The following is a 23,078-nucleotide window of genomic DNA, read 5'->3' as shown; positions in this document are numbered from 1 at the left end:
TTCAAAGTGTTTATTGTCATATGCACAGTAAGGACACATGTTTCCCTGCAGAATGAAATTCGTTCTTTTCTGTCACCAATTAATGCTAAACATTATAAATCTGAAGTATAAAATAGATCAAAATATATACGGTGCACACTGTTTTAACATCTCCTTGCTTAGTGTAATATTAATTTGCCTGCTGTGGCTGGATCTGTGAGCGTTTTGTCGCTAAGAAGACTGTTAAGAGTGGGTCAGCTCGATCTTACAACTCCTTAGTGAAAGATCTTCTTAAGCTAAGTGCAAATCTGGGAAACGCGCTTTTCTTTCACGGGAGGCTTAAGAGTGTTCTTAAGAAGCTCTTACCGCTAAGAGCGATCTGGGAAACGCGGCCATTGTTCATGATCCGAGCAGACACTGTACGTTGCTGTGTTGGGCTATTATCAGGCTGATATCATGTAGTGAACCAGGCATAACATTGCTTTTTTGGCATACCATAACACCTCTTTATGTGAAGCACTATCTGGAATAATTTTTGAGTTTAAACTTTATTTTTAGATGTATTACAGCAAAAAGGATTTTATGACACTAATCCACATCAGTTTGAGAAGAAAAGCCCAGAGACCTCTGGCTGTTGAAATGTAATATTTCTATTTTGTGGAAATGCACTTAACATCAGCTCCATTCTGACAGACTTGTTGGACTTATTATCTGCCTTGTGGGAATTACACATGTGGTCTGGGATGTCACAGAAACTGAGTGAGGTCCAGATCCTCAAGGCATTTGTATTTCATTACAAAGTGGTACTGTCCTGCTGAATCACTGTGAAGAAATGTTGATGATAACTCTGCAATGATGTCTAGATCAGTGCTTTATTTTATATGGCAAATTGTACTTAACTGTATCTATTATACTTCTATGCAGTAGAAGCTGCAAGGAACTAAAATTCCTAAACTAAAGAGACAGCATGTGTGCAAGATTTAGCCTTACTTGGGCCTTTTGAAATTCTTGTCTTTTTTTAAGTTACTTTAAAGTGCTGTTTTTAAAAAGGCTTTAAGCATTCTTACCATTCACTGGTGTCAGTAAATTGTGTGGATTATCATCATTGTTAATGGAACAGCTTCAAGTTAAGGATGAACCACAGAAATTTTCCAAAAGCAAAAGTTGTCTCTTCAAAGACAAAGTGTCCTCACACATACTCACAAAGTCTGGTACCTTTTTCCAGTGTGGATGATGCTTTCCAGCGCTTAGTCTTAATGTAGAGAACACACCTCCCTCTGTAAAGCCTGTACCCTGTCATGTTTTGAACTGAGCTACAAACTGTTGCAACCATAGACCGTAGACAAATATGTAGGTAACCTCTTTGACTTCACCCATAGATTTCTAAAGGGACATTTTGAAGTTTGTAACTTTAATTCCCACTGCGGTCTTGAGAGCTGTTTAGTGCCACAATATCCTAATTTGAACAGCAGTGTGGTAAAAACCACAGCTTGCCACTTAAATCGCCTTACATCATCTTGTGGGAGAAAACTTTGCATTTCTAGAAAAGTTGGGGATTTTTCCTGTTGACTTCAATTAAGTTGAATGTTTTTGTAATGCTAGCATCTTGCTACCATTAGAGTAAAACCATCTTAGGGCATCTTCACATTAGCCTCTACACAGCACCACGGTTTTAGATGCTTGGTTATAGCTTTAATGTTATATAAAGCAAACTAAGAGTTAATGGGCAAAGCAGTCCAGATTTTAAAGAGAAAACATGCAAATTCCTCCTGCTTACTTTACTTGTATACTCACAATTATTGTACTTCTCAAAATGAAAACCTTTCAGTTATTTTGATAAAATAAAAAGCTCTAATGCTGGTATCACAATTGGGTGTTTCATGACTGTACTCAAAAGTTATGACATAACAAAGTTATATTTTTTCTGTTCCAGGGTTCAAAGGGAGACCCTGGGCTGTCTCCAGGCCAGGCTCCACCAGGAGAGAAGGTAAGAAATCTGCCACTAGTCTCTGTGTCACGCTGCCTGTCCCTCTGTGCTATCTTGTGTTTCTCCCAGGGGCTCTTGTTTGTCACAAAGCCTTAACTGCTTTGACAGTGATACTTGTCTTGAGACATTTTACCTGTACTAGTACTTGAGCTTCCAGTTTTCACATCAGTCCTCACTCAGACACTTGGTCTCTGCTCACTGACTGCCTTTTTTCTCTGCTCTTGATTTTATTTCCTAGTCATTTGAGCCAAATGTTGTGAAAATGATCCTAAAATGTTGGTTCAGACCATGGTTGAAATTATGTAATACAAATGATTTAACAAATCTACATCAACATTTTTTTAATTTGTGGATGATGAAAGTATTTGAATTTCATCTGTTAAACTGTTTTCTGTATATATTTGTTGTTCATTCAGCAACTTCTTCTAAGCCCCTTTTCTGCAGTTCTGACTCATTCTATTTTCTTTGATTTGTCTGGCGTCAACACAGCTGGTCTCTCTCATTCTCTACTGTCTCTCCATCTTTGTCTCTTTTTCTTCCAGACTTCATCACAGTAATGATTTTCCTCAGCAGGACTGCTAAATGTCTTGAAATAATTTAGCTCCAAAAGTATATTTTTCCCTTCAAGTTTTAATGCTCTGTGCGCTCATAGAAATCCCCTAAGAAAGTCATCATTTCTGCCTTCAGAGCCTTTCTGGGATGGCTAGAATAATGTGAAATTTCACTTAGAACCAAACATTGCGTGTGTCCATTCAGTATTTTACCAGCTTCACCATGATGTCATCCCCATCAATTATTGCAAACCTCTCATCACTCTTTGAAATAAGTCTTTCACTTTTGTAGCAGTTGCATCGGTCTCCCTCTCTTAGTGTGTTTGTCTGTATTAACAAAAAATCTCTAATCTCCATTGACTCTCTAACCTTACGTCTTATCTGATTTTTCTTATCTGAATATTACACTCTCTCTCATTTGTTCCAACAGGGTGACAGAGGTCCACCAGGTTTGCCTGGGCCGGATGGATTTCCAGGTCCACTGGTAAGATTTAGTTTATTAAACTACTTGTGGATAAACCAGCAGCTGTTGCTGAAGCTAGAAGAAGGCTCAGAAGACTAACTCTCAGGCATTATTTTGTATGACATGTCCAAGGAGTTCAATTTGCTGATTTTAAGAAACTTATTACTTTGCAGCATATATTTTAAAAACAGCATTTTCTTTACTTTTAAAACAGCACTTTACTGCTGTCCATAAATAATTTGTACTGATGGGGCAGTTCTCTCACACATTGTTAGTGCATACAAGTTAAAGCTAGATTTAAGAGTAAAGTTTAGAGGTTCTGTAATTGAGAATTTAAACATTAATGTAGCAGCAAACAATTATTTGCTTTGCAAAGATATAATGGAGTAATTGTGTCTTCAACAGAGAACCAAGTCACACTCTCTCTGTTTGTGTTGTAGTCCGATCTTCTCTGTTCCTCTTTTTCGGCCGCACATGCACATTTGTGCATGTGTGTCTCCTCCTTCATGTACCACTGGCAAGCTAGTCATCTGTTCTGCACTGCACTTGTACAGCGATTACTGCTGATAGTGGCAGAAGCGTAAATCCACTCTCCATTTCTCCCTCATGTTAATAATATTAGCACTGTTAGAGCAACTAGCACTGCTAGCCACTGCCATTTTTGGCTCAGGCACTTTCATGTTTGCTTGTGACATCAGAAGTGAGAGCCATGTGCAGGTAATTTTGGCCCAGACCCTGAATGTAGTATATAGCCCCTTAAAAGCTTAAGAGCATGCATACAAACAAATATGTGTGATACGCGCACGCACGCACACACACACACACACACACACACACGCACAGTGTCAGTGTTCCAACTGTGAACTGTGTTCTCCCTCAAAGTATTAGCCACAGACATTAGCTGAGGCCTCTTAATGTGGTCAGTATTAGGTTACCCAGTCAGAGACAGACTGCTGCCCACCCTGCTCTCTGCTTGTCTTCAGTTTTTCCATCTATCTTTATCTCAAGAGAAATAGAAATAAAAACATATTTAGGACATTTTCTTGCCTTTTTTTGTCTTGCATCCATCTGTCTGCCTCACACTGTTTTTTTTTCTTCACTGTTTTTGCATACCTCTGTTACTGCATGTAGTTCCATCTGTTTTGCTGTCCCTCTTTCTCAAAGCTAAAGAGCTGGCTGTTAGGCTGCGGTGCTACTGCGCTTAAACGCGATAGGCTTTGAGGTCAAAGTCAAAGGTCACCCAAAAGAGGAAAGGCACCCTGCCCAGGGTCGGGGGTCAATGACACACACAATATCCCATGCCTCTTCAGGTCATTATCATGCCTAAAGAAGGAGAATTACATGGATGCTGCTATCAGTAAAATGTAGGACACTGGCATTCTCCATATATCCACCAGTGCACGCACGCACACACACACACACACACACACACACACACACACACACACACACACACACACACACACCTAGACCTATGTCTACCTAGACAACTGTGTAGACTACACAGTTGTTCAGATAGCGTCTTATTGAAGCTCTAAGTCTGGTCTTCACATAGCTGGCCTTCACCTTGCCTCCCTGGAGGCCATCCCAGTGTTTGCAATAGCTGAACCTAATATACCGAGCACATGAACTGTGCCCTGTCAAGTTTTTCCAGAGGAAATGACTGACTTGAGGCCTATGCTCTATACCTCCAAGTGGGCCTTTTATTGAGTGTGAAGGATCATGTGTCACAACCTCTAAAGCACACGACAGAGTCAGTGGCACCATGCAAGAAGATCTCACGCTGCCCCAAAAAGATAATGACCTGCCTCTGACCTTGTGTTTTGGGGCCCTAAGCATCTGTTGTTGATAATCAGGTCAAAGGGAAAAATAAAAGGGCTTAAGGGAAGAAAAGCTCTGATTTACTGAACAATAAATCTTGTTTAGCTTATAAAGAAGAAGTGCTTGTTTAACTAAATGCGGAATTTGGCTGTAGCACAAAACTGAATGTGGATTAGAATAAGGCAACAATTAATTTTATAGAACATTTTTATGGTTTAATTGTGTCAGTTTTATTTAAAACCTTACCCACACTGTACTCTGCAAAAGAGCTGTTTTCCCTCTATTTGCCAGGTTTATTCTTGCATTACTACTGCATCATGTTTACATGCTTTATTGATCAAAAACACTTTATTTTCCTCAGAAGGTCTTTGCTGGCACACCTTTATTGTGATCCTTTGATATTAGCTACAATTGATTCATACCATGGCCAGGTATAAGTGCCCTCCCTTTCCACTCCTCCGCCGCTCAGCTTTCACATAAGTAATGTTGTTCAGTATTGGTGTATACTTGCGTAATCATCTATGTGACATTGTTTTTGTTGTCGCTGTGGTGTAGAAAAGAGTGCCAATCACACAATACCAAGCCCATACAGTGAAGTTGACCTACCTTCACATTATGCCTACTATGGTTTATATTGTGGAGACAATGACAAGGATAGAGGGGAAGACCTGTGGCATGGAGAAATGCCTTTGCAAGTCTACTCTCCGACTGCTACTTGCGATAAATAGCAGTCCACTTCTGTGTTTTAGTCAGTCGGTTTTTGCGCCTGATGGGAACCATTTCGGAGGACACATGAACCCTATTTGAAGTCACCTTTTCAAGTGAACTTGGGCACAGATCATCATACTGTGCTCTGGTATAGTACACAGTGTTCGCACTAATCAAACGAACTAAGGACTTTGTGGTGTATTCGGATCCAGGCCTGGGTCCCTGATGTGAAAGCCCTCTTAACGTCTATGGGGTTTTTGGGTAAAAATACTGAAAATACATTTGTTTTATTCTATTTTCAAGGGTCCTAAAGGTCATCCAGGACCACCCGGACCGCCAGGAGAACAAGTAAGTGTGTGTTTGTGTGTGTGAGCAAGAGAGAGTTTTATTTTTCTAGAGTGCAGCAGTTGTCTTTAAGGCTGACGGGACATGTGTGTGAAACGATTGAAGACACATTCTGGGATACAGTGATGCTAGTGTTGTATGTTACAGCATTCTTACATACACAGACAGGATTAGTTCATAAACATATGTGCACACACATAGACACACACACACACACACACACACACACACACACACACAGCTGTGCCTGTGTGCGTCACCAACCAGTTACATCAGTCCTTCAGCTGTCCCCTCTAGTCAGAAGTTCCTTTAATCTTATGTTTATCCCGCGCTCTCTTTGACGGAAAAACTCCTCACCTCATCAAAATGCTAACAATTAATGAGCCCCATTACACAGACTCTCCTCACATGCTGTCATCAGAAGGCTTTTCGCTCTGAGATTGAGATTTAGATTATTAAAACTTTTGTGCTTTTTAAAGGTCTGTTAAGGATTATTGTAAAAATTGATCTGTTCATGGTCTGTGATATATGCAAAGTCATCAATAAAATAGTGATTACAGCAACTGATGGTTGTTTTAAATTTAGCATCAGCTGAATATTTAAAATGCAGTGTCATTTAAATGGTGGGCTGAAAACAAGCCAGCAGAATGAGACAATGAGGGAGGGGTGCAGAAAGGTACAGTTAATAGACTGGCTTGTCTTGGTGGAGGCTGTCTTGAATGAACAGTGCTTGTTTTATTCCTCAGTTGGCAATGCTGGTAGAGGTCTGTGTGTCTCCTCTTTCACTTTATCCATCCATCTAATCTCCCTATTCACCGTTCATTCTCTTCCTCTCTCTCCACTGCAGGGCATACCAGGACTTCCTGGGGAAACCGGGGCTGCAGGTTACCCTGGCAGGCAGGTGCAGTGAAAAATACAAAAATATGCTTCCAGTTCCTCCACCAATCCTCTTAGATTCTTCATTACTCTCCCAAGAACTCTAGAAAATACACAGCAGTGATAATGATAACTGCATAATGCACACTTCTTTCTGCTTTCCTGTGCACTTTTCTTACCCACTTTGCATTTGGAATTAAGTGCCAACAACTGCTATTTCCACGACAGTATATTGAAAATGCAGTTTACAATGAAATCCATAAATGAATGAAACTGGTTCCTTGATGTCTTTTCATGTGTGCTGTCTGTGGGCTTTTAACCATGTGCACTGCCAGCAGTGTGCATGAGGAAATATAAAGTGCATCTTAATATAAAAAAATGTTTTCTTTTAGCTGTCTGTCAGTCAAGCTCGCTGTATTTCTCTTATAAGGCCATTCAGAGTCCAATGTGTTTGTTTACCTCACCATGTGAAATCACTGAGCTTGCCCGCACCATAATAATTGGTCCACCTCACCCGAGTCTTTCCTTTTTTGCAGGGCTCGGCTGGGCCACAAGGTAACCCAGGGCCTAAAGGTGTCCGTGTAAGTACAAGTGGCTCTTTGCTCTCATTCTGCCCTCTCTTCTTTAGCAGCGCTGGATTGAACACTTCATTTCCTGAAAGGATTAGGACAGTGTCAGGCCCACAGCCTCGCTCCAGAAAGACTGCCAGGAATCTGAGTTGTATTTCTGACATATGACCTGATGTAAGACTTCTTGTGGGGGCTGGTCCAGGCTCTGGGTTGTTTCTATAAAGGTTGACTGGTTTGTCTGACTATTGTTAATTCCTCAGCAAGCAAGAATGCCCTAAAAACAGAAGAACAAAATAAAGAGAAGAGGATGGAAGACAAACAGATGGGAGAAAACATGAAAGCAGATGAAAGGGGCTTAAAATGAGCTAGTGAGAGAAAGGACTTAAGTGGAGCGTTGCAGTCCAGGGAAAGAGAATAGCTGGGATTACGATGTCAGAGTGAGGCTGGCAGCATGAAGAAGAGCCACACAGACAAACAGTACACTGATAAGATGTAAATGTGAGTGTGTGTGAAAGAGAAAAAGGAGACAGGGTTGGCTGTCTCCTTCTTTTTCTCTGACTACATCCTCTGCCAACTGACATAAATACTTGAATGCAGCCAAGGTAAAAAAAAAACAAACAAAAAATACAAAAAACCACAGTAATTGTGTCCATAGTGACAGTACAGCTAATATATACCAGGGCTTTACATTAAAACATTGTGATATAGATGTAATCCATGTGCATGAGGACACACATGCATTCATGCATACACATGCATGTCAGTGTTGCGATGCACATTCCTGACAATAGTTGCAGACTATTACACTAATTGACAGGTGGCGGTAACTCCACAAGATACACATCAATGTAAACGCTGCTTGATTTAAAATACTTACCAAAAAATTGGCTTTGCACATGTTTCATGAGGAAGGAGATGCATTCCTGACTTGTGTTAGAGCTCATACATAAAATGCATTTTGTTGAATAACACTAAATACAGGCCGATCCAGCTGGCGGCCTGTGAGCCAACCCCAGTGTGCTCATCAAGCCAGACCAGCCCACCCATCAGTTCTGTTTACAAATACACAGAATTTCAAACCCGAAGAACAAAAAAATCATGAATAATTGACATTTTGCCACAACAAACCCTGCAAATCAGCAGAGCTCTCCTTTGCACTTTGCCTAGTTGCCTTTGAATCCCACAACTCACCAGGGGGTTTGAAAGGCATGTTTTCTTTTTAAACTCACCAAATGACACCATTTATTATAACCAGAAACTGTATAAACAGACATCATGTGACAACATCTGACAGTCATAAACGCATCATGTGTGACAGTAGATTCTGTCAGGAAATTGCTTTATTCGACATGTCTCATTTAAATATTGCCAAAAGATAAACTGCAGCCACATGACAAAAACTAGGAGAACAAAAATGTAAACATTAAATATAAATTGTGTGTGGCAACATAGAAGCTTAGAAAATGTGGTAGCGTGTTGTGTCAAGTGTACATACATAAGGAAAATAATAGTTCAGGGAAATATCCAGCCCTAGACCCTTAGCTTTTTGAAAATGTGGCCGCCTGAACAATACCAGTGTTTCCCCTACCATTATATTAGGGGGGCGCCCAGCCCCCAGCACTTGAATAGGTCATAGCACAACACAGCAGCATGTCAACTCACAGAAGCCAGTGGCACCAAATATTCCTCTAATACTTAACCCACATAATACATCAAGGTCATGGTCACAGATGTATCAGAATTCCAGAGAATATATGAAGAAAGAAACTTGTATGACAGTATGATCCTCTTTTTTTTTAACCCTTTTGGCAGAGCATATGGATGGCAGTGTTTGTCTTTCATTTGGTCTTTGTGACCAGGCCAAGATATGCAAGCTACCACTGCCTAAATTGCCAGTATTTGATATGAATAATCATCTGTTACAAATGATTTGGATTTTTGTCCAACACCACCTTAGGACCAAAGTTTCCACCTGTACATATGACTAATAGATTGTGGCTTGTTGGTCACGGTGAAAAGTAATTCCCATGCTGTTCTGTGACATCTATCGTCATTATTTTACGATCACAAAGTTAATCAGCAACGTGCAGTGTTTATGCTAAATAGAATAGAAGTAATGTGATGAGATTGTTTTAATGAGATGCTGTATCACACTGCTTAAAATGGTATTGTATTGTTTAAACAATATTTTAAAATGAAATATTACTGATTTCCAGGGTTTCATCGGGCCTCCTGGCGTCGCTGGGCCACCAGGGCCAGAGGGCGAGAAAGTGAGTAATGTCAAGGTCTTTTGATTCACTATTCCTGAATCCTGTGTACTTGGACACATTTTCATTGTCAAAACTACTCACATTTATCTCATATAGTGTCCTCTTCTTCATCTTTCCACTCCATTTTTCCACCTACTTTGTAATATACTTTACCTCCCTGACGGAGGTTTGATAGATGTCAGCTTTCACAAGAATTTTGGTTTTAGCACTCTGCACTAAGCTCTGTTCCAGTACATCTTGATATATGTTGAGCTTCTTACAGATGTATGTCAGAACATCTTTTTACTCACAGCCATTTGTATTTTTTCTGTCAGTTTTTTCAAACTATTGGGTAAAAGTAAAATGTGTTTGGCAGCAGTTATTTAAAGCTGTCACTTACTGCATTAAATTCTTAGGCTACAAAAAATGTGAAGAAAATTTATATTTTCCATTTAAGCTGCCTGAATGACATCACTTATTTCTTCTTTCTTGTGAGATTCCAGTCTCAATAAAATCCTGGTCTTCATTCTATATGTTATACAGCTCTCTTGCGCGTTGCTGCACATCAGTTTGGTTTGTGCCAAGGGAACTATTAGTTCAATGTGATGAAACAGTCTTTGAATCCTGGCTCACAGTAGGCCGAGTTTCTCTGTAGAAGAGGGTGGTTTTCTCACGTTCTGTTCAGATAGATACATGCAGTTAGATGAACAGTGCATTGTCCTTCTTCTATAGCCAGTAAAAATCTCTCAATTTTAGTCCAGTGGCTAAAACTTGTTCCACCAATTCCCTGTGAGCAGCAGTTTTATTCCCCTGATTCGAGTCACTTATCCACTTGTTTTCTTTTCTAGGGCATTCCTGGTCCTGTTGGAAAACCCGGCCCCAAAGGAAGACACGTAATATTTAATTAATTTTGATTCCTGCCATAGCTCATAGGTGCTTCCAGACACAAAAATGTATACCTTTGTCATCTATCAATAGCTATGAGGAGACAGCTGCAGGCGTAATTGTCTTGGTCATCTCATCTGGAAAATCAGGAAAATTGTAAAAACGGATAGAAATGTTATCCATGTGATAATGTATACAGTATGTCCTCTTAAAATAGCAGTACTTCACAACCACAAAAGCCCCGGGGACATTTCGATTCATGTGTACACTGCGTCTGTTGTGAATATGCTAAAGCAGCAGGACACTGAGGACCACTAGTTAACACTGCAGAGACAGAAAAGAAGAGAGAGGAATAACTTCTTAAGATGATTTAACAAGGTGTGGCAAACCACTTTGAAAATGTTTGATTGCATGTTTTTTGGCATAAGTCCTGCAATGCCAGGTTTGTTCCCAGGTGGCTTTGAAAAAAAGACTAAGATGAAGACAAATGGAATGTCAAGGTTGGGCCCTCACACTGTGAAAAGTTAATGTTTTAAAAACAAGCCTTAGCTTCTCTGGATTGAAGTTGCCAAGCGGGCAGTCAGCCCAGTGTCTGTTTCATCCAAAGGGTTTTCTTTGGAACATTAAAGGATGTCTGGCTAACTGGATTAAAGTCTGTGGCCTCAGGGCTGTTGTAAGCTCGTCCACAAGCTCACCAAAGCACTAGCTTATCTTGCTTCATTAAATAGGCATTATTATCATACCATGTCATTGCAAATTTGATCTTGATCAACAACCTGGGGAAATTGCATGTTAAATGCTATATGTTAAGTAAAGATTGGATGCCTTGGACAGAAAACATAGAAGTCAAGTAACAGTGGAAAAAACAAAATAAACTACTGTTAATTCACCTGTATAAAAGTGCTTTATGCTGCCAAGTGGAGGGTATAATTGGCAGTTATTGCCCTGATGTACTTAAATTGAGCATGGATGTACTTCCCTTACAGGGTGTGGTGGGTGATGCGGGGGAGAGGGGGCCTCCTGGTCCTGATGGCAATGAGGTGAGAACTTTTGATTGCCTCTTGGTGAATTCAGCTGTCCTCTTTTTTTTATCTGACATTTTTCATCTACCTCTGCCTGTTATTTCACCTTTCTGTCCCCCATCTATGAAGTTTGAGTTTCCATGCTTGTTTCTTGTCCTCACTCATCAGTGATAAGTTTCATGTGTGTTAGGGCCTTTTGTCACCACCTCTGTATTCATAATAATAATGATAGTAATAATACAAACACAAGATTTTGAACGTAAACCTTTCACACCAAGTCTGAGCACATTTTCATAGGAAAAATTCTGCTGCCATCAAAGAAGATGGACACATAAAAAGATGAAGACATGAAGTTACACTTACAGTATTTCCAGTGCACCCTTGGAAATGAGGAATGTGCAATACTGTAAGTGTCTTGTCCTGTGTACTTAGGATGTTGCTGTGATGTTTCACAGGGGCCTGTTGGTGGGATTGGCATAGGCGGTTTTCCTGGTCTGAGGGTGAGTATCAGTTTTGCATTATTTTTGTTCATGTGTTACGTTTCCCATGCCTAATAGGCGCTATGTTTGATCAGTCATTCACTTGGCTCACAGCTCTGCTTCTGACTCTCCTTGTACTTGTTTCCAAGATTGCTTGTCTGTCCATCTTTCTTTCTACTTGTCTGTCTGTAGTGGTTAGAATGGGGTTTGGATGATGGATAGCAGGATGTGCTGTGTTTCTCCATGAACGATGAAAGTGGATTTTCGTGCTGCCTTTTTTTTTGTTAATTTTTCAAAATGTGTGGTTAGACTTGCCGTAGAGCTTTTTTTCAGATCTTATTTCTTACAGTTACTGACGGCCACTACTGTAATCGACAGACTCAAAGGAATAGAATATAAGAAGGGTTGGAATTAGAATTAAACTGTCTTGGCTGCACATCATGCATCCTTAACACTGCTAACGCCATGGGCATGGCAGTGCCAAAAAAGGTGAAAAGCTCCAAAAAATTGACTTAAGCCCTACCGACATGGGAATAATATTACCAGGGGCCTTGTGATTAAGAAATGGGATAAGGCTCTGTATGTTTGGTGAAATAAGGTAGGTAATTTGTGGTGGAACTTTTACCTGACAAATTACAGACATGGCTGATTCATGTGGGATTAAGATCATGATCACCTCCACAATTATTACAAATTGCTAAAGGTCCCCAGGTAGTACTAGTCCTGTGTGAAAAGGGATATAGAGACATGAACTAGGGTTTTTTTTTTTTTTGCCAATTTTCCAGCACCCATAGTTATGAAGATGTAAATTACTCTGACGACAGTTCATGGTTGGGTACAGTGTGTCCTAAACAATGTCACAAATGTGACATACAGTATATGGGGTGTAAATAATGAAAAAAAATCCAGCTGCAACACTGTCTCATACCTGAATTAGAGAATAGGTCAGTTTCCACTGACTTCCAAAACAACTTTTCTGACTGGCCCCAGATTACATATGTTAACGCCTAACGGTTTCAGTTTAAACACATCCTTAATATTCTGAAACTGTCGCAGTTAGGCTATAAAAATGCATGGTAAGGTTTAGGCGACAAAACTAGGTGATTAGGTTTAGAAAAAGTGGTCGCAGTTTGGCTTTATTTAAGTACTTTTGTCGCCAGTGTAACATGTCGCATGACCGACATCACATACGTTACTAGCATAGTATGCTACACATGCTAGCATACTAGGCTGTGTTCTTCTTAAAAGAAGTCAAAGGTGACTTTTGGGCATGAGCACGGGTCTCGTGGATGAAAGTCCTGTGCTTGTTTGACCCATCGACCCTCCCTCCCACCCACCCTATAGGGGTTTCTTCAATCTTTATGCAACATTATGTGGGCTTTGTTGCTTTTTATACTTCATCATCTCACTTTCTCCTCTACTGTGGTAATAATAACTGTGGCCACCGGAGAGGGCTGCCTTACAATAAGTATACGTATGGGTCGTACTACACTGATTGCACAATCGTCCTTTATAACTGTTTTTTCTGTCAGAGCAGGCTGCCAAAGGATTTAATGTTAGCAGCATGAACACCTGGGAGGCTCTCTCTTATGACTGCAGTAAGAAACATGTAGACTGTCACAGGCCTTATAGAAGGCATGTTGTCTTTTTACTGCAGTACGTACAATTGTTAAAAAGTCTGACTTTACAGAGGCCTCTAAAACATCCCCCTGTTCATGTCAGCAAAATAGATAAAACTGTGTATGTACAGCACCTTTCCTGTGCCACCATTTCAAGCTTCATTGACACTGGTTTGCTGCCCTCATAGCATGGGGATTTATTGGGGTGCTTAAGGGGTCACTCACTGTGTGCTAGACACATCTGGATTGATGGGGTTTCCTTAACCTTCACCTCAGCTACTGGCTGTAAGTCATCTTTACTACAGACACAGTCAGACATGAAACATGCAGACTATTTTGTTTTTACACAAACACAGAGAGGGTTACACATGTAGAGCAATAAAAATATAGAGAATACCACAGCTTTGAAATAAAACCGTCTGCATTTTTTTTTTTTTACAACATCTGATATTTCGTCACAGTTGCAGACTTACGTGAGCCAGCTTATTTAATCGGTCGTGGCACAAGATGTCGCTGTAAAACTTGTTAGTAACTTCTTTTGGAGAGGACAGTGAATCTTTAAGGAGTTATAGTACTGTAGGTTAGCTATATATGCCACATAGTAGGTATACATCATTTGAAACCTGGAACCTGGAGATTAATTTGAGATGCAGCTCAGCACTGTGTGTCAAGTTTTTTTTAGTCATAAATCTGTTATAAACTTGTTTTGGTTAGGTGCCTATTCAAACTTTGAAAGTTTTGAGTGTATAGGGGCTAAGAACTTCATGATGGAAGTATATGGTGGCCATTAACATGCTTAATTATGCCTCATAAGTTGTTGCAGCAATTTTTGGGTTTATACAACGTGTTACAGAGATTTAGAGCTAAATTAAAACTTTTCTTACCACACTACAGAACTGATAAAAATTGTCAAATTGTCAAAAATCCACAGAGCACAGAAAAATCCATATTGTGATTTGTTATCAAAAACATTTGAAAATTTCTGTAAGAACTGGATTTTTTCGGTGTCTTGATGGTGTTCTGGAAATTACTCAGAACACCCTTCCCCCAGTATACATATGAAAGCCATATATGCTCTGAATACCCAGTGTCTCGAGTTGGTGGCTGTAAAGTTTCATGAGGTTGCATTTTTTTTCTTTTTGGCCAAATACTGCATGGGATTAGCAGAAAGTGTGCTTGTCTGTCAAGGGTGGGCTTGTGGGTACCCATAGAAGCCATTTTCATTCAGATATGTTGAAGTGAGAGTCAAGAAACCCCTTGGAAAATGGCCATGCCAATTTTTCCCTCACCAAAATTAAGCCTAATTTTGGAGTGTTATTTAGGCCCCTTCTGGACAAGCTAGCATGTCATGGTTGTTACCAATGGATGCCTTAGGTTGTCCAGTTTAACAAGATTTCTTCATGCTGGCTTGAAAATGAGCCGCTTAAAGACAGTGAAAAATAAGTTGATAGTTTGTCTGCTTCAGTTACTTCCATGGCTCAGGTCACCCCACAGATCACTTTGCATGGTCTGGAAGGAACAGGATTCAACACAGATGTTCACACATGCATACATGAATGAACTGCAGTCACTACACACAGAAAAATGGTTGTATGGTTAATGTGCCCAATTGCTCTGTGTTATCTCGAAACATATTTAGAGATGGTGTGCTGTCTGATGTATTGCTGATCTTGACGTGTCAGTCCCTTTTATGTTAAAAAAAGAGACAACTTTGTTGATGTCTGGAAAGAGTGGACGCTGTAACTTTTGTGGTAGAGTAGTTTTGGCCACAGCATTAATGGAGTCTTCTCTCACTCTCTTTTCTTTCTTCTTTTGTTACGTTCATCCTTTTCACCATTTGTAGTTTTGTTGAGCATTAAGTCCTGACACTAGTGTGGCTGCAGGCTTTTTGTGGAATAAATCATAACACCATCAAGTGTTGATACATTCATAGTGTTGGTGATAGGATCCTGATTTGTATGAAGTATAAAATTATTTAACATGGACAGAGGCAATCCTGTGAAAAGCTCATGCCCTCAAAATGCTTATCTGAACAAAATGTTTTTATATTACACATTATGTATTCATCTTTTCAATCTTTTAACAAAGCAGAGAAATCAATTATTGATAATTAAAGCTGATGTAGTGGTTACTTGTCTTTATATCAACAAATTATTGCCTGTAAGTACTTTTGAGTAATCATACAAGAGAGCCAAAATACTTACACCTCCTTAATCCCGTCTTTGATGTAATTCATATTTAGTCAACTTTCCAGCTGAGTGATTTTGACACAGGATAGACCTCACAAAGAACGCTGATTTGACATCTAAAACTCATTTTCACTTCCCAGTGTCAATCACACCCTTGTGGCTCCAGTTGTGCTCATTTATTGAGAGGCTATTACACAGAGTCAGAACTTTAGTTAAGTAATCAGATGGAGAGCAGAAACAGAGCAGCAAGTGTTCGTTCTGGTATGCAATTGATGTCTTTGCCAGTGTGTGACTCAACAAAATGTGATGCAGCCAGACACTATTTCACAGCCTGAATTAAAAAAACAAAAGTGTAGTGGAGACAAAAAATAGTTGTTTGAAATTTTATAAGCTTTTTATGTGTGTGTGTGTTACTGATTTGTCACTCCTACTTCACCAGTTTCTGATCATTTACACATGTTATGGTGAGGCCTGCATAAGTCATTTAGCTGTGCTTTCCCTACTCATATGTTGCGTCACGTATATGATACAATCTAGTATATGATTAACTGGGCGCTGAAGTATTTCATGTTTGATTGGCTTTTCTGAGGCTACAGTGCTTGTGTTGAAACAAGCGGTACGAGAATGCTACAGTCTGGTTTTTGTCAAGTCTTTAATCACTTGCCTTCAGTGTGGATTGGTAATAATGGTTTGGATGATCTCTAACTGATCTGGCAGTCAGGCTACATCTTGATAGCAGAGTGGGATGTTTATGTACAAGATCACCTCAGCTGGGCTGGTGAACACCACAGTTTTGTAAAAAAAGAGTTATTTTGCTCGACTTACCTCCTCCTTTCAATGTGTCATTTTCATGTGTTCTCTGTTGAAAGCCTCTTTTGATGAAGTGCATGTGATTTGTGTCCATCCTGCTGCGGTACCACAGTGGAGCCACAGCATCAAACACCAGCCTTACAGGGTCCAGATGGACTCCTAGTTTAAGCCACATGTCTTGATGACATCAAATTAAGCCATGTGCTCTCAATCGCCTCTCACTTACACTTTTGTGCATATTGACCAGGCCGACTGATTGATTGGATAGAGGATAGCGCTCTGACAGTAACATTTTTTAGTCTTTACTGCAGAGAAGTGAGATAAGAAATTCAAGGTTCCCAGTTGTCTTTGTATTCATTTTTTTTATCACCATGCTTTTCTTCAGCATATTGGTTATGGCAGACACTGTCTTCTCTTGAATGTCTTGGAACAGATTCTGACATCTCATCTCCCTTACTCCCTTCTCCTTTAAGCCTTACCACAGCCTCTAAGAGAAAATAAACCTTGAGTGAGCAGGCTGTCTGGTTTCCTCAATAAAATTGTTTACCACAATATCAAAGGAAACCAAACCTATATACCAAGGTACAGAGGCTGTATTTAGTTTAATGTGTTTGTGTGTCCATGTATGTTCTTGCACAAACTTAGACACACACACACATCATTGTCACCACAACATAATCACTTCTGACGTGGTTTTTGCAGTCACTGTGAAAACCACCCCATCAGTGGCCAGCAAAGTGCCTGCCTGTTTGTAAAGGGTATTTTTCGGTCCAGCCACACATTCTGGCCATTCTCATCTCGCCTCTGTCAATTAGAGTGGATGTTGTGGGCTCACAGTGGTGAGTAGGGCCAAACCCAGACCCATACAAAACAACTGGATACCAACACGGCTTAGTTGTGTTGTACGGTTGTGACAAGAAGGAATGCTTGGTGTTGGAAAACAGCAGATAGTGTTCATGTCAGACTAACGTCCCTGCCAAGAAGAAGTCAGAAACATTTAATGTGAAAAATGCCAGTGAGTGTCAGTAAACCACCTTGTGCCAGACGTGTATCAGACCTTTGTGTTTGTCTGTGTGTTTGTGATGCATAAATTGCATTGTGTACCTCCTTCTCCCCACAGGGGGACCCAGGGCCTGAAGGACTGCGAGGACTGCCTGGTCTGATGGGACCTCAGGTAGGTTAGACATTGGCTACTGCAAAGGCTCTAAATTTTAGGAAACTAATGTAAAGTACTGTCAAAATAAACCATTGGACTCAATGACTATGTAAAGATGGACGACATGACAGCTCCCCAAAAATGAAGCTAAATTCTTGATCTCAATCACCCCCTGGTGGCTGGCTGTAGTACAGGTCATAAACCCCTCCCCCTCCACGCCAACTTATGGATTATATATATATATATATATATATATATATATATATATATATATATATATATATAATATTAAGGGGGTGTGAAGTTACGATTGACAGCTGTGATTGACTCATCATTGAGTCGGGCAGATGTACCTTGATACCGCAGCTCCCCTTCTCCGATCACTACTGTGCAGAGTCTTGCTCCGAACCAGGTGGGAGGAAGTTGAGAAGCAACATCCATCTTTATATACAGTCTGTGGTTGGACTCTGAATTGCATGTATCTTCACATCAAAGTTCCAATACCACCATATATACATTTCCTGGCCTGTCAAATATATAAAGAAAAAAAAACTTTCAAAACCTTTGCCACAATGTCAGTTCCTATTATCCATCAGCACACTCCTCTCCGGCTTCATTTCATTCGCAAATCCCTGCGTTAAAATATATCCTGTCATTGAAGTCACAGATTCCTTAAAAAAATGTTCCCCTGCCCTCTCTCTCTAATGGACTGATTCTTCTACCTTCCCTCCCTTCTTTTCTCTTCCTGTGGCAGGGCCCAGCAGGACGAGCCGGCCTGCCTGGATTGAAAGGTGATAAGGTGATCTAAATATTTATATTATTGCCGTGTATTTGTGTGTAATGTGTTAGTAGCGCAGCTCACATATGTAATTATTCATATCACAATTTTGATAGACGCTTACCTTGACAGTATATAAGCGTTACTGCATAATGTTCTTGTATTCTACACTTAATGTACAGGTACATATCTCTTGTTAATGGTCGTATTGTGATCACTGTGGCAGGGTAGTGTTGTGTTATATCGCTGTATAATACTGTGAAATTCAGGGTGAAGTGGGACAAAGGGGCCAACCAGGAGAGATGGGGTACCAAGGCGATAAGGTACGTCTCCCGTCACACGAGAAAGATTGTAAGTAGAACACAGATGCTTACCATCTGAACGTTACTTGCATGGGTCTGTTATTACCAGCAATTATAAAAAGATTATTAGTCATTTTATTCCCACACTAATCAGTCATGACTTCATCAGCCCTTTGAAGTAAAATAAGCAACATAATGTTTTGTTGTCACCTGATAATGCTTTTCTAATTAATGCACGTGGTGTTCTTGATTGTTTAAACATCCCAGAAGTGACCTCTGTTTACCTCCTGCATTGACAAGTAATTGGACAATAGCAGAATCTGTGGAGGAACATTTGTCTTTGCTAAATCAGGAAAAGATGAATCAAAACATTTCCAAAAATCAGAAATGCATTGCATCTGAATAAATGCAGATGTTCATTTATCACATGAGGTCACCACATAATACTTGTCCCATGTGTTTGTATACACACACACACACACACACACACACACACACACACACACACACATTTAGGCTTGTACCCAGCTATATGGCAGTGGATTAAAACACACACACACAAATGGTTTATAAAAGCAGTTTGAGAGTGTTATCTCTGTTTCTTTTAGGGTGTTGCTGGCGCGCCTGGTCCTCCTGGGCCAAGAGGGAGACCAGGGCCACCGGTATGTTCGTGTGAGTGTGTGTGTCTGTGCAGCCAATGGTGCATGTGTAGACATTAGTGAAGGAGTATTTATTTGTGCTTTTGCATGTTTATGTGTGTTTGTTTGTCTGTGTGCATGCATGCCATTTGATGAAGGTTTTGTACACTTTTTATAGACAAAGTCAAGTAAACATAGTGCACCACAATGAGATCTGGGATCTATTTTTGTGCGCTTGTAAACTGAAGTCAGTTCAGTCACATTAACTACGCATCAGCTTTATCATGCACTTGCTGTAAGTGAGCTCCAATGAAGAGAGAAAGAATTGAAATAAATGTCTCTCTATTCAGGGTACATTGTAAAGAAGTCTAGATGCTGTCCTGTTCCGGAGCACCTAGTGTTTATGCAGTATCAGGTTTTACTGTAGTCCTCTGAACAATCAGAATCAACACATTGTTAACCCAGTGTAATGTTAAGAGGAGGAAAAATACATTTTGCTGTACTACCCTGTAACATCTAATTTTTCAAAAAATGAATAATTGAATGCTGCTTGCATTAACATCAAGCCGATCAGGATTTAACCAAGAACCAAGACCACTCCAATTTTGTTTCCTGTGGGATGCTCAGAGCAAAGGATCCACTGTCTGCTTGTTAGCTATCACTGTCATTGATGTATAAAAACAAATGGATACAACCTTGGAGGCAGGAGCCTGTTCATTTCTCTGAAAGTTGCTCAGTGGTGCCAGCCAAAATAGTTTGATTTCCCGGCTATAAAATTATCTGGATCTTTCACAGTGTGTGGCCCATAGAGCAGATGCAGTACAGACTTCCTAACTGCCTGTTTAGCCCTGTGGTAACTTGAATAGAAATAAAATTGATTTAATTGTTCAGCTCTCCTAGACTTTCAAAACGTTATCAGACAGAATGCTCTTACTGTGCCTCGGTCCCTGAAAAAACAACATCTGGAAGTGCCAATTTAATAAAAATAAGACATTTAATCAAGATTTTGCACCATGGCTAAAACTGGTACAACAAAGGTATGCATAGTCTCGCCACCAGACAATCAGAGATCTCCACCTTCTGATAGTCTGGGGACACTCCTTTCTAAAGTGTGTTTCACATACCGGAGAAAATGGCCGGCAACAAAGCAACGCCTCTTGCATTTTTTTAAAAGGACACGCCCTCCTGGAAATGTGCGCTCCCCCTTTTCTCGTCCGCAAGGAAACAAACACACAGAGAGCTTGAAAATGGATGCCGAGAGATTTAACTCATTTAACTTCTATCGAACGTGTGCTCAGTCCACAAGATTGTGGAAATGAAGGACTTACAGCGACTTTGTTTAAAACTTTTAACGCAGTCGGACTATGTTTACGAGCACAAGAGTTCAGCGAGCCACCGAAGGACCGCCCTGCGGATTTACTATTGGTTCTGCAACGTAGGGAGTTTTTTTAAACTCTGAAATTGTATCCACCCATCTGAACACAAAATCAGGGAGAAAGACATCAGTCTTTAGTTAAGCAAAGCGTCTAAAGACTGACTTGTGAGTCTAAGGTATGCAAGGCTAGGTATATTTTTGTGCAAAAAATTATTCAAACTTGACATGTTTGGAATCAAAGCAGTAGAATCCCACAATCCTACAATTGCCAAGAATGCCTGCCAACAAAGGTCAATACTACCCAGTTAGGAAATATTGTTCTCTGCCAATTGTGCCTTTTTGCTGATGATTCGTGAATTTTATTCCACATTTACCACATTCAGTTAAATACAAATGAACAAATGCTTTTTAAAGCTAGTGTAAACCAGAAATGTACTTTTATGACCATATAATATATTTATTTATTCACTTCCTGGTAGTGTGCTCCAGTGATGAAGATGTAGATATGGAATAAATGTCTCTTTTGCAGGCGCATTGTAAACAAGTCTAGATGCTGTTCTGTTTTGAGAGCACCTAGTTTCTATTCAGAATCAGGTGTAGATCAAGTTGCCACAGTCTTCTGAATACCACCCAGTGTAACTTTAAGAGGAGAAAAAAGATGATATGCGGTACTTAAAGTTAACGCTATTTAAACTTAATCAATTCAGCATTGTTTCAACAAGGTGCCTTTGCTCGCTTATGACTAAAATATTCATCAACAAAAAACAAAGAAGAAAAAAAAACAGATTTGCAGCTGCAAAACATGCTCACACAATGTAGACAAAGCAAGTAAGCATTACCTACTATAAAGGGAGAGAGAGCACCAATTAGTGTTAGGGGTTAAGTGTTTAATGACTGACTGAGTGACCTAAGATTAGTCTTGATGCCTGGTAACACATGTGCATGCAGCATCATGTTGAGACTGATCAGTGCTCAGATTGTTTGCTCTACACCCATCAGTGGAATATAAGCTTTTGTTGCATTGAATCAAATGGCTAAAAGAACACTATATTGCCTCACATCAAGTCAGTCAGCATTATTTAAATCGATACTGTCAATTTAGTGGTGAAGAATTATAAACAGAATACATTATCTAAGTGCAGAGTGAAGGAACACATAATAATTAGGGTGCATTTTCTTTATTTTAAACAGGGTAAAATTGGCGAGATGGGCGCACAAGGACCACCTGGGCCTCCAGGACCAGAGGTAGGAGATACTGTGCATATTGGCAACTATTTTGATAATCGTTTTAACATTAAAAAGTTAATTTTGTTGTCAACATTTGATTTTAACCAAACAATCACGAAATGACAATGATTTTTGTGACTCCCTAAACTGTTTCTGTTGGATCATCACTTTGATCAATGACACAATGTCTTGAACTGTAATGGAGACATTATTGTGGAATCTGTAGATATTCATGGTCCACAGAGAATGAATTGTATTGTTTTTGGTGATCACTCTCTCTAAAATTCTAATTAAAAACGAAAAAATATAAAAATGATTTGTACTCGAGATAATTAATAATTGCTTTATAATATATTTGCTGTGGCTATTTGTAGGCACCAAAGGATGAACCCACTGATTGTTGTGACTCTACGGCCTTTCCTCTTTTGTCAGCTTAAGGCCAGAATTACATTTTGAACATTTCAAAATCTAATCAACAAATGACAGTGAATACACCACTGAGCTGAACAGGATGATGTTCACTTTGATCATTGGATGACCCTTTCATGATCCATTCATTCAAACCTTTATTTAAGACTCAGGAAATCAATTTAGGGAGACCCTTATTTTCAATGATGGATGATAAACATGCTAAGGTGTAGATGTATAGTTAAAAGCATTTACACTCAATTAAAACCAGATCAGAAATAAGGCATTTAAACAGCAATATTGTGGCAGAGTGTCTGAGTTTATGGTCTTATGCTGGATATTCCATGTATAACGTGCACTGTAAGAGAATGACATTCTTCCTAGTTCAGTTCTGATTAAGGGAATGTGAAGCAACAACCTATTCTGTGAGTGAGTACCAAGTTTATGTTAGGGCTGTACCCAAATATTCGGATATTCGAATATTTGTTTCTATGGGTAGGTATTCGTTATGAAAATTTGGTATTCGATAATCGTGTTTTTTTTTTTTTTTTTTTTTTTTTTGGTGCTAAATGTAGTCTTTTTGTTGTTGGTAAATGTAGGTTATCAATAAAAATCAAAACTTTTAAATTGCATTGTTAAAAA

The 23,078-nt window shown here is 39.6% G+C and overlaps 1 protein-coding gene across 2 annotated transcripts in view; it reads left to right on the top strand.

Moving 5' to 3' along the window:
- Positions 1-23,078, top strand: part of LOC126396746 (collagen alpha-1(XXIV) chain) — a 115,334-nt gene that overhangs the window by 39,471 nt on the left and 52,785 nt on the right. The window contains exons 6-19 of one of the 2 annotated variants that reach the window (XM_050055027.1): positions 1,913-1,966; positions 2,948-3,001; positions 5,813-5,857; positions 6,702-6,755; positions 7,267-7,311; positions 9,516-9,569; positions 10,397-10,441; positions 11,420-11,473; positions 11,911-11,955; positions 17,673-17,726; positions 18,463-18,507; positions 18,756-18,809; positions 19,397-19,450; positions 21,993-22,046. In XM_050055027.1, the coding sequence (XP_049910984.1) occupies positions 1,913-1,966; positions 2,948-3,001; positions 5,813-5,857; positions 6,702-6,755; positions 7,267-7,311; positions 9,516-9,569; positions 10,397-10,441; positions 11,420-11,473; positions 11,911-11,955; positions 17,673-17,726; positions 18,463-18,507; positions 18,756-18,809; positions 19,397-19,450; positions 21,993-22,046 (711 nt within the window). Of the gene's footprint in view, positions 1-1,912; positions 1,967-2,947; positions 3,002-5,812; positions 5,858-6,701; positions 6,756-7,266; positions 7,312-9,515; positions 9,570-10,396; positions 10,442-11,419; positions 11,474-11,910; positions 11,956-17,672; positions 17,727-18,459; positions 18,508-18,755; positions 18,810-19,396; positions 19,451-21,992; positions 22,047-23,078 lie in introns of both variants that reach the window. The other variant, XM_050055026.1, reaches the window with a different exon arrangement.

Source organism: Epinephelus moara, chromosome 10 (assembly GCF_006386435.1).
Source record: "Epinephelus moara isolate mb chromosome 10, YSFRI_EMoa_1.0, whole genome shotgun sequence".
In the NCBI taxonomy this organism is placed as follows: domain Eukaryota; kingdom Metazoa; phylum Chordata; class Actinopteri; order Perciformes; family Serranidae; genus Epinephelus; species Epinephelus moara.
Note: the sequence above shows the minus strand (reverse complement) of the source record. Positions and strands in the feature narration are given on the sequence as shown.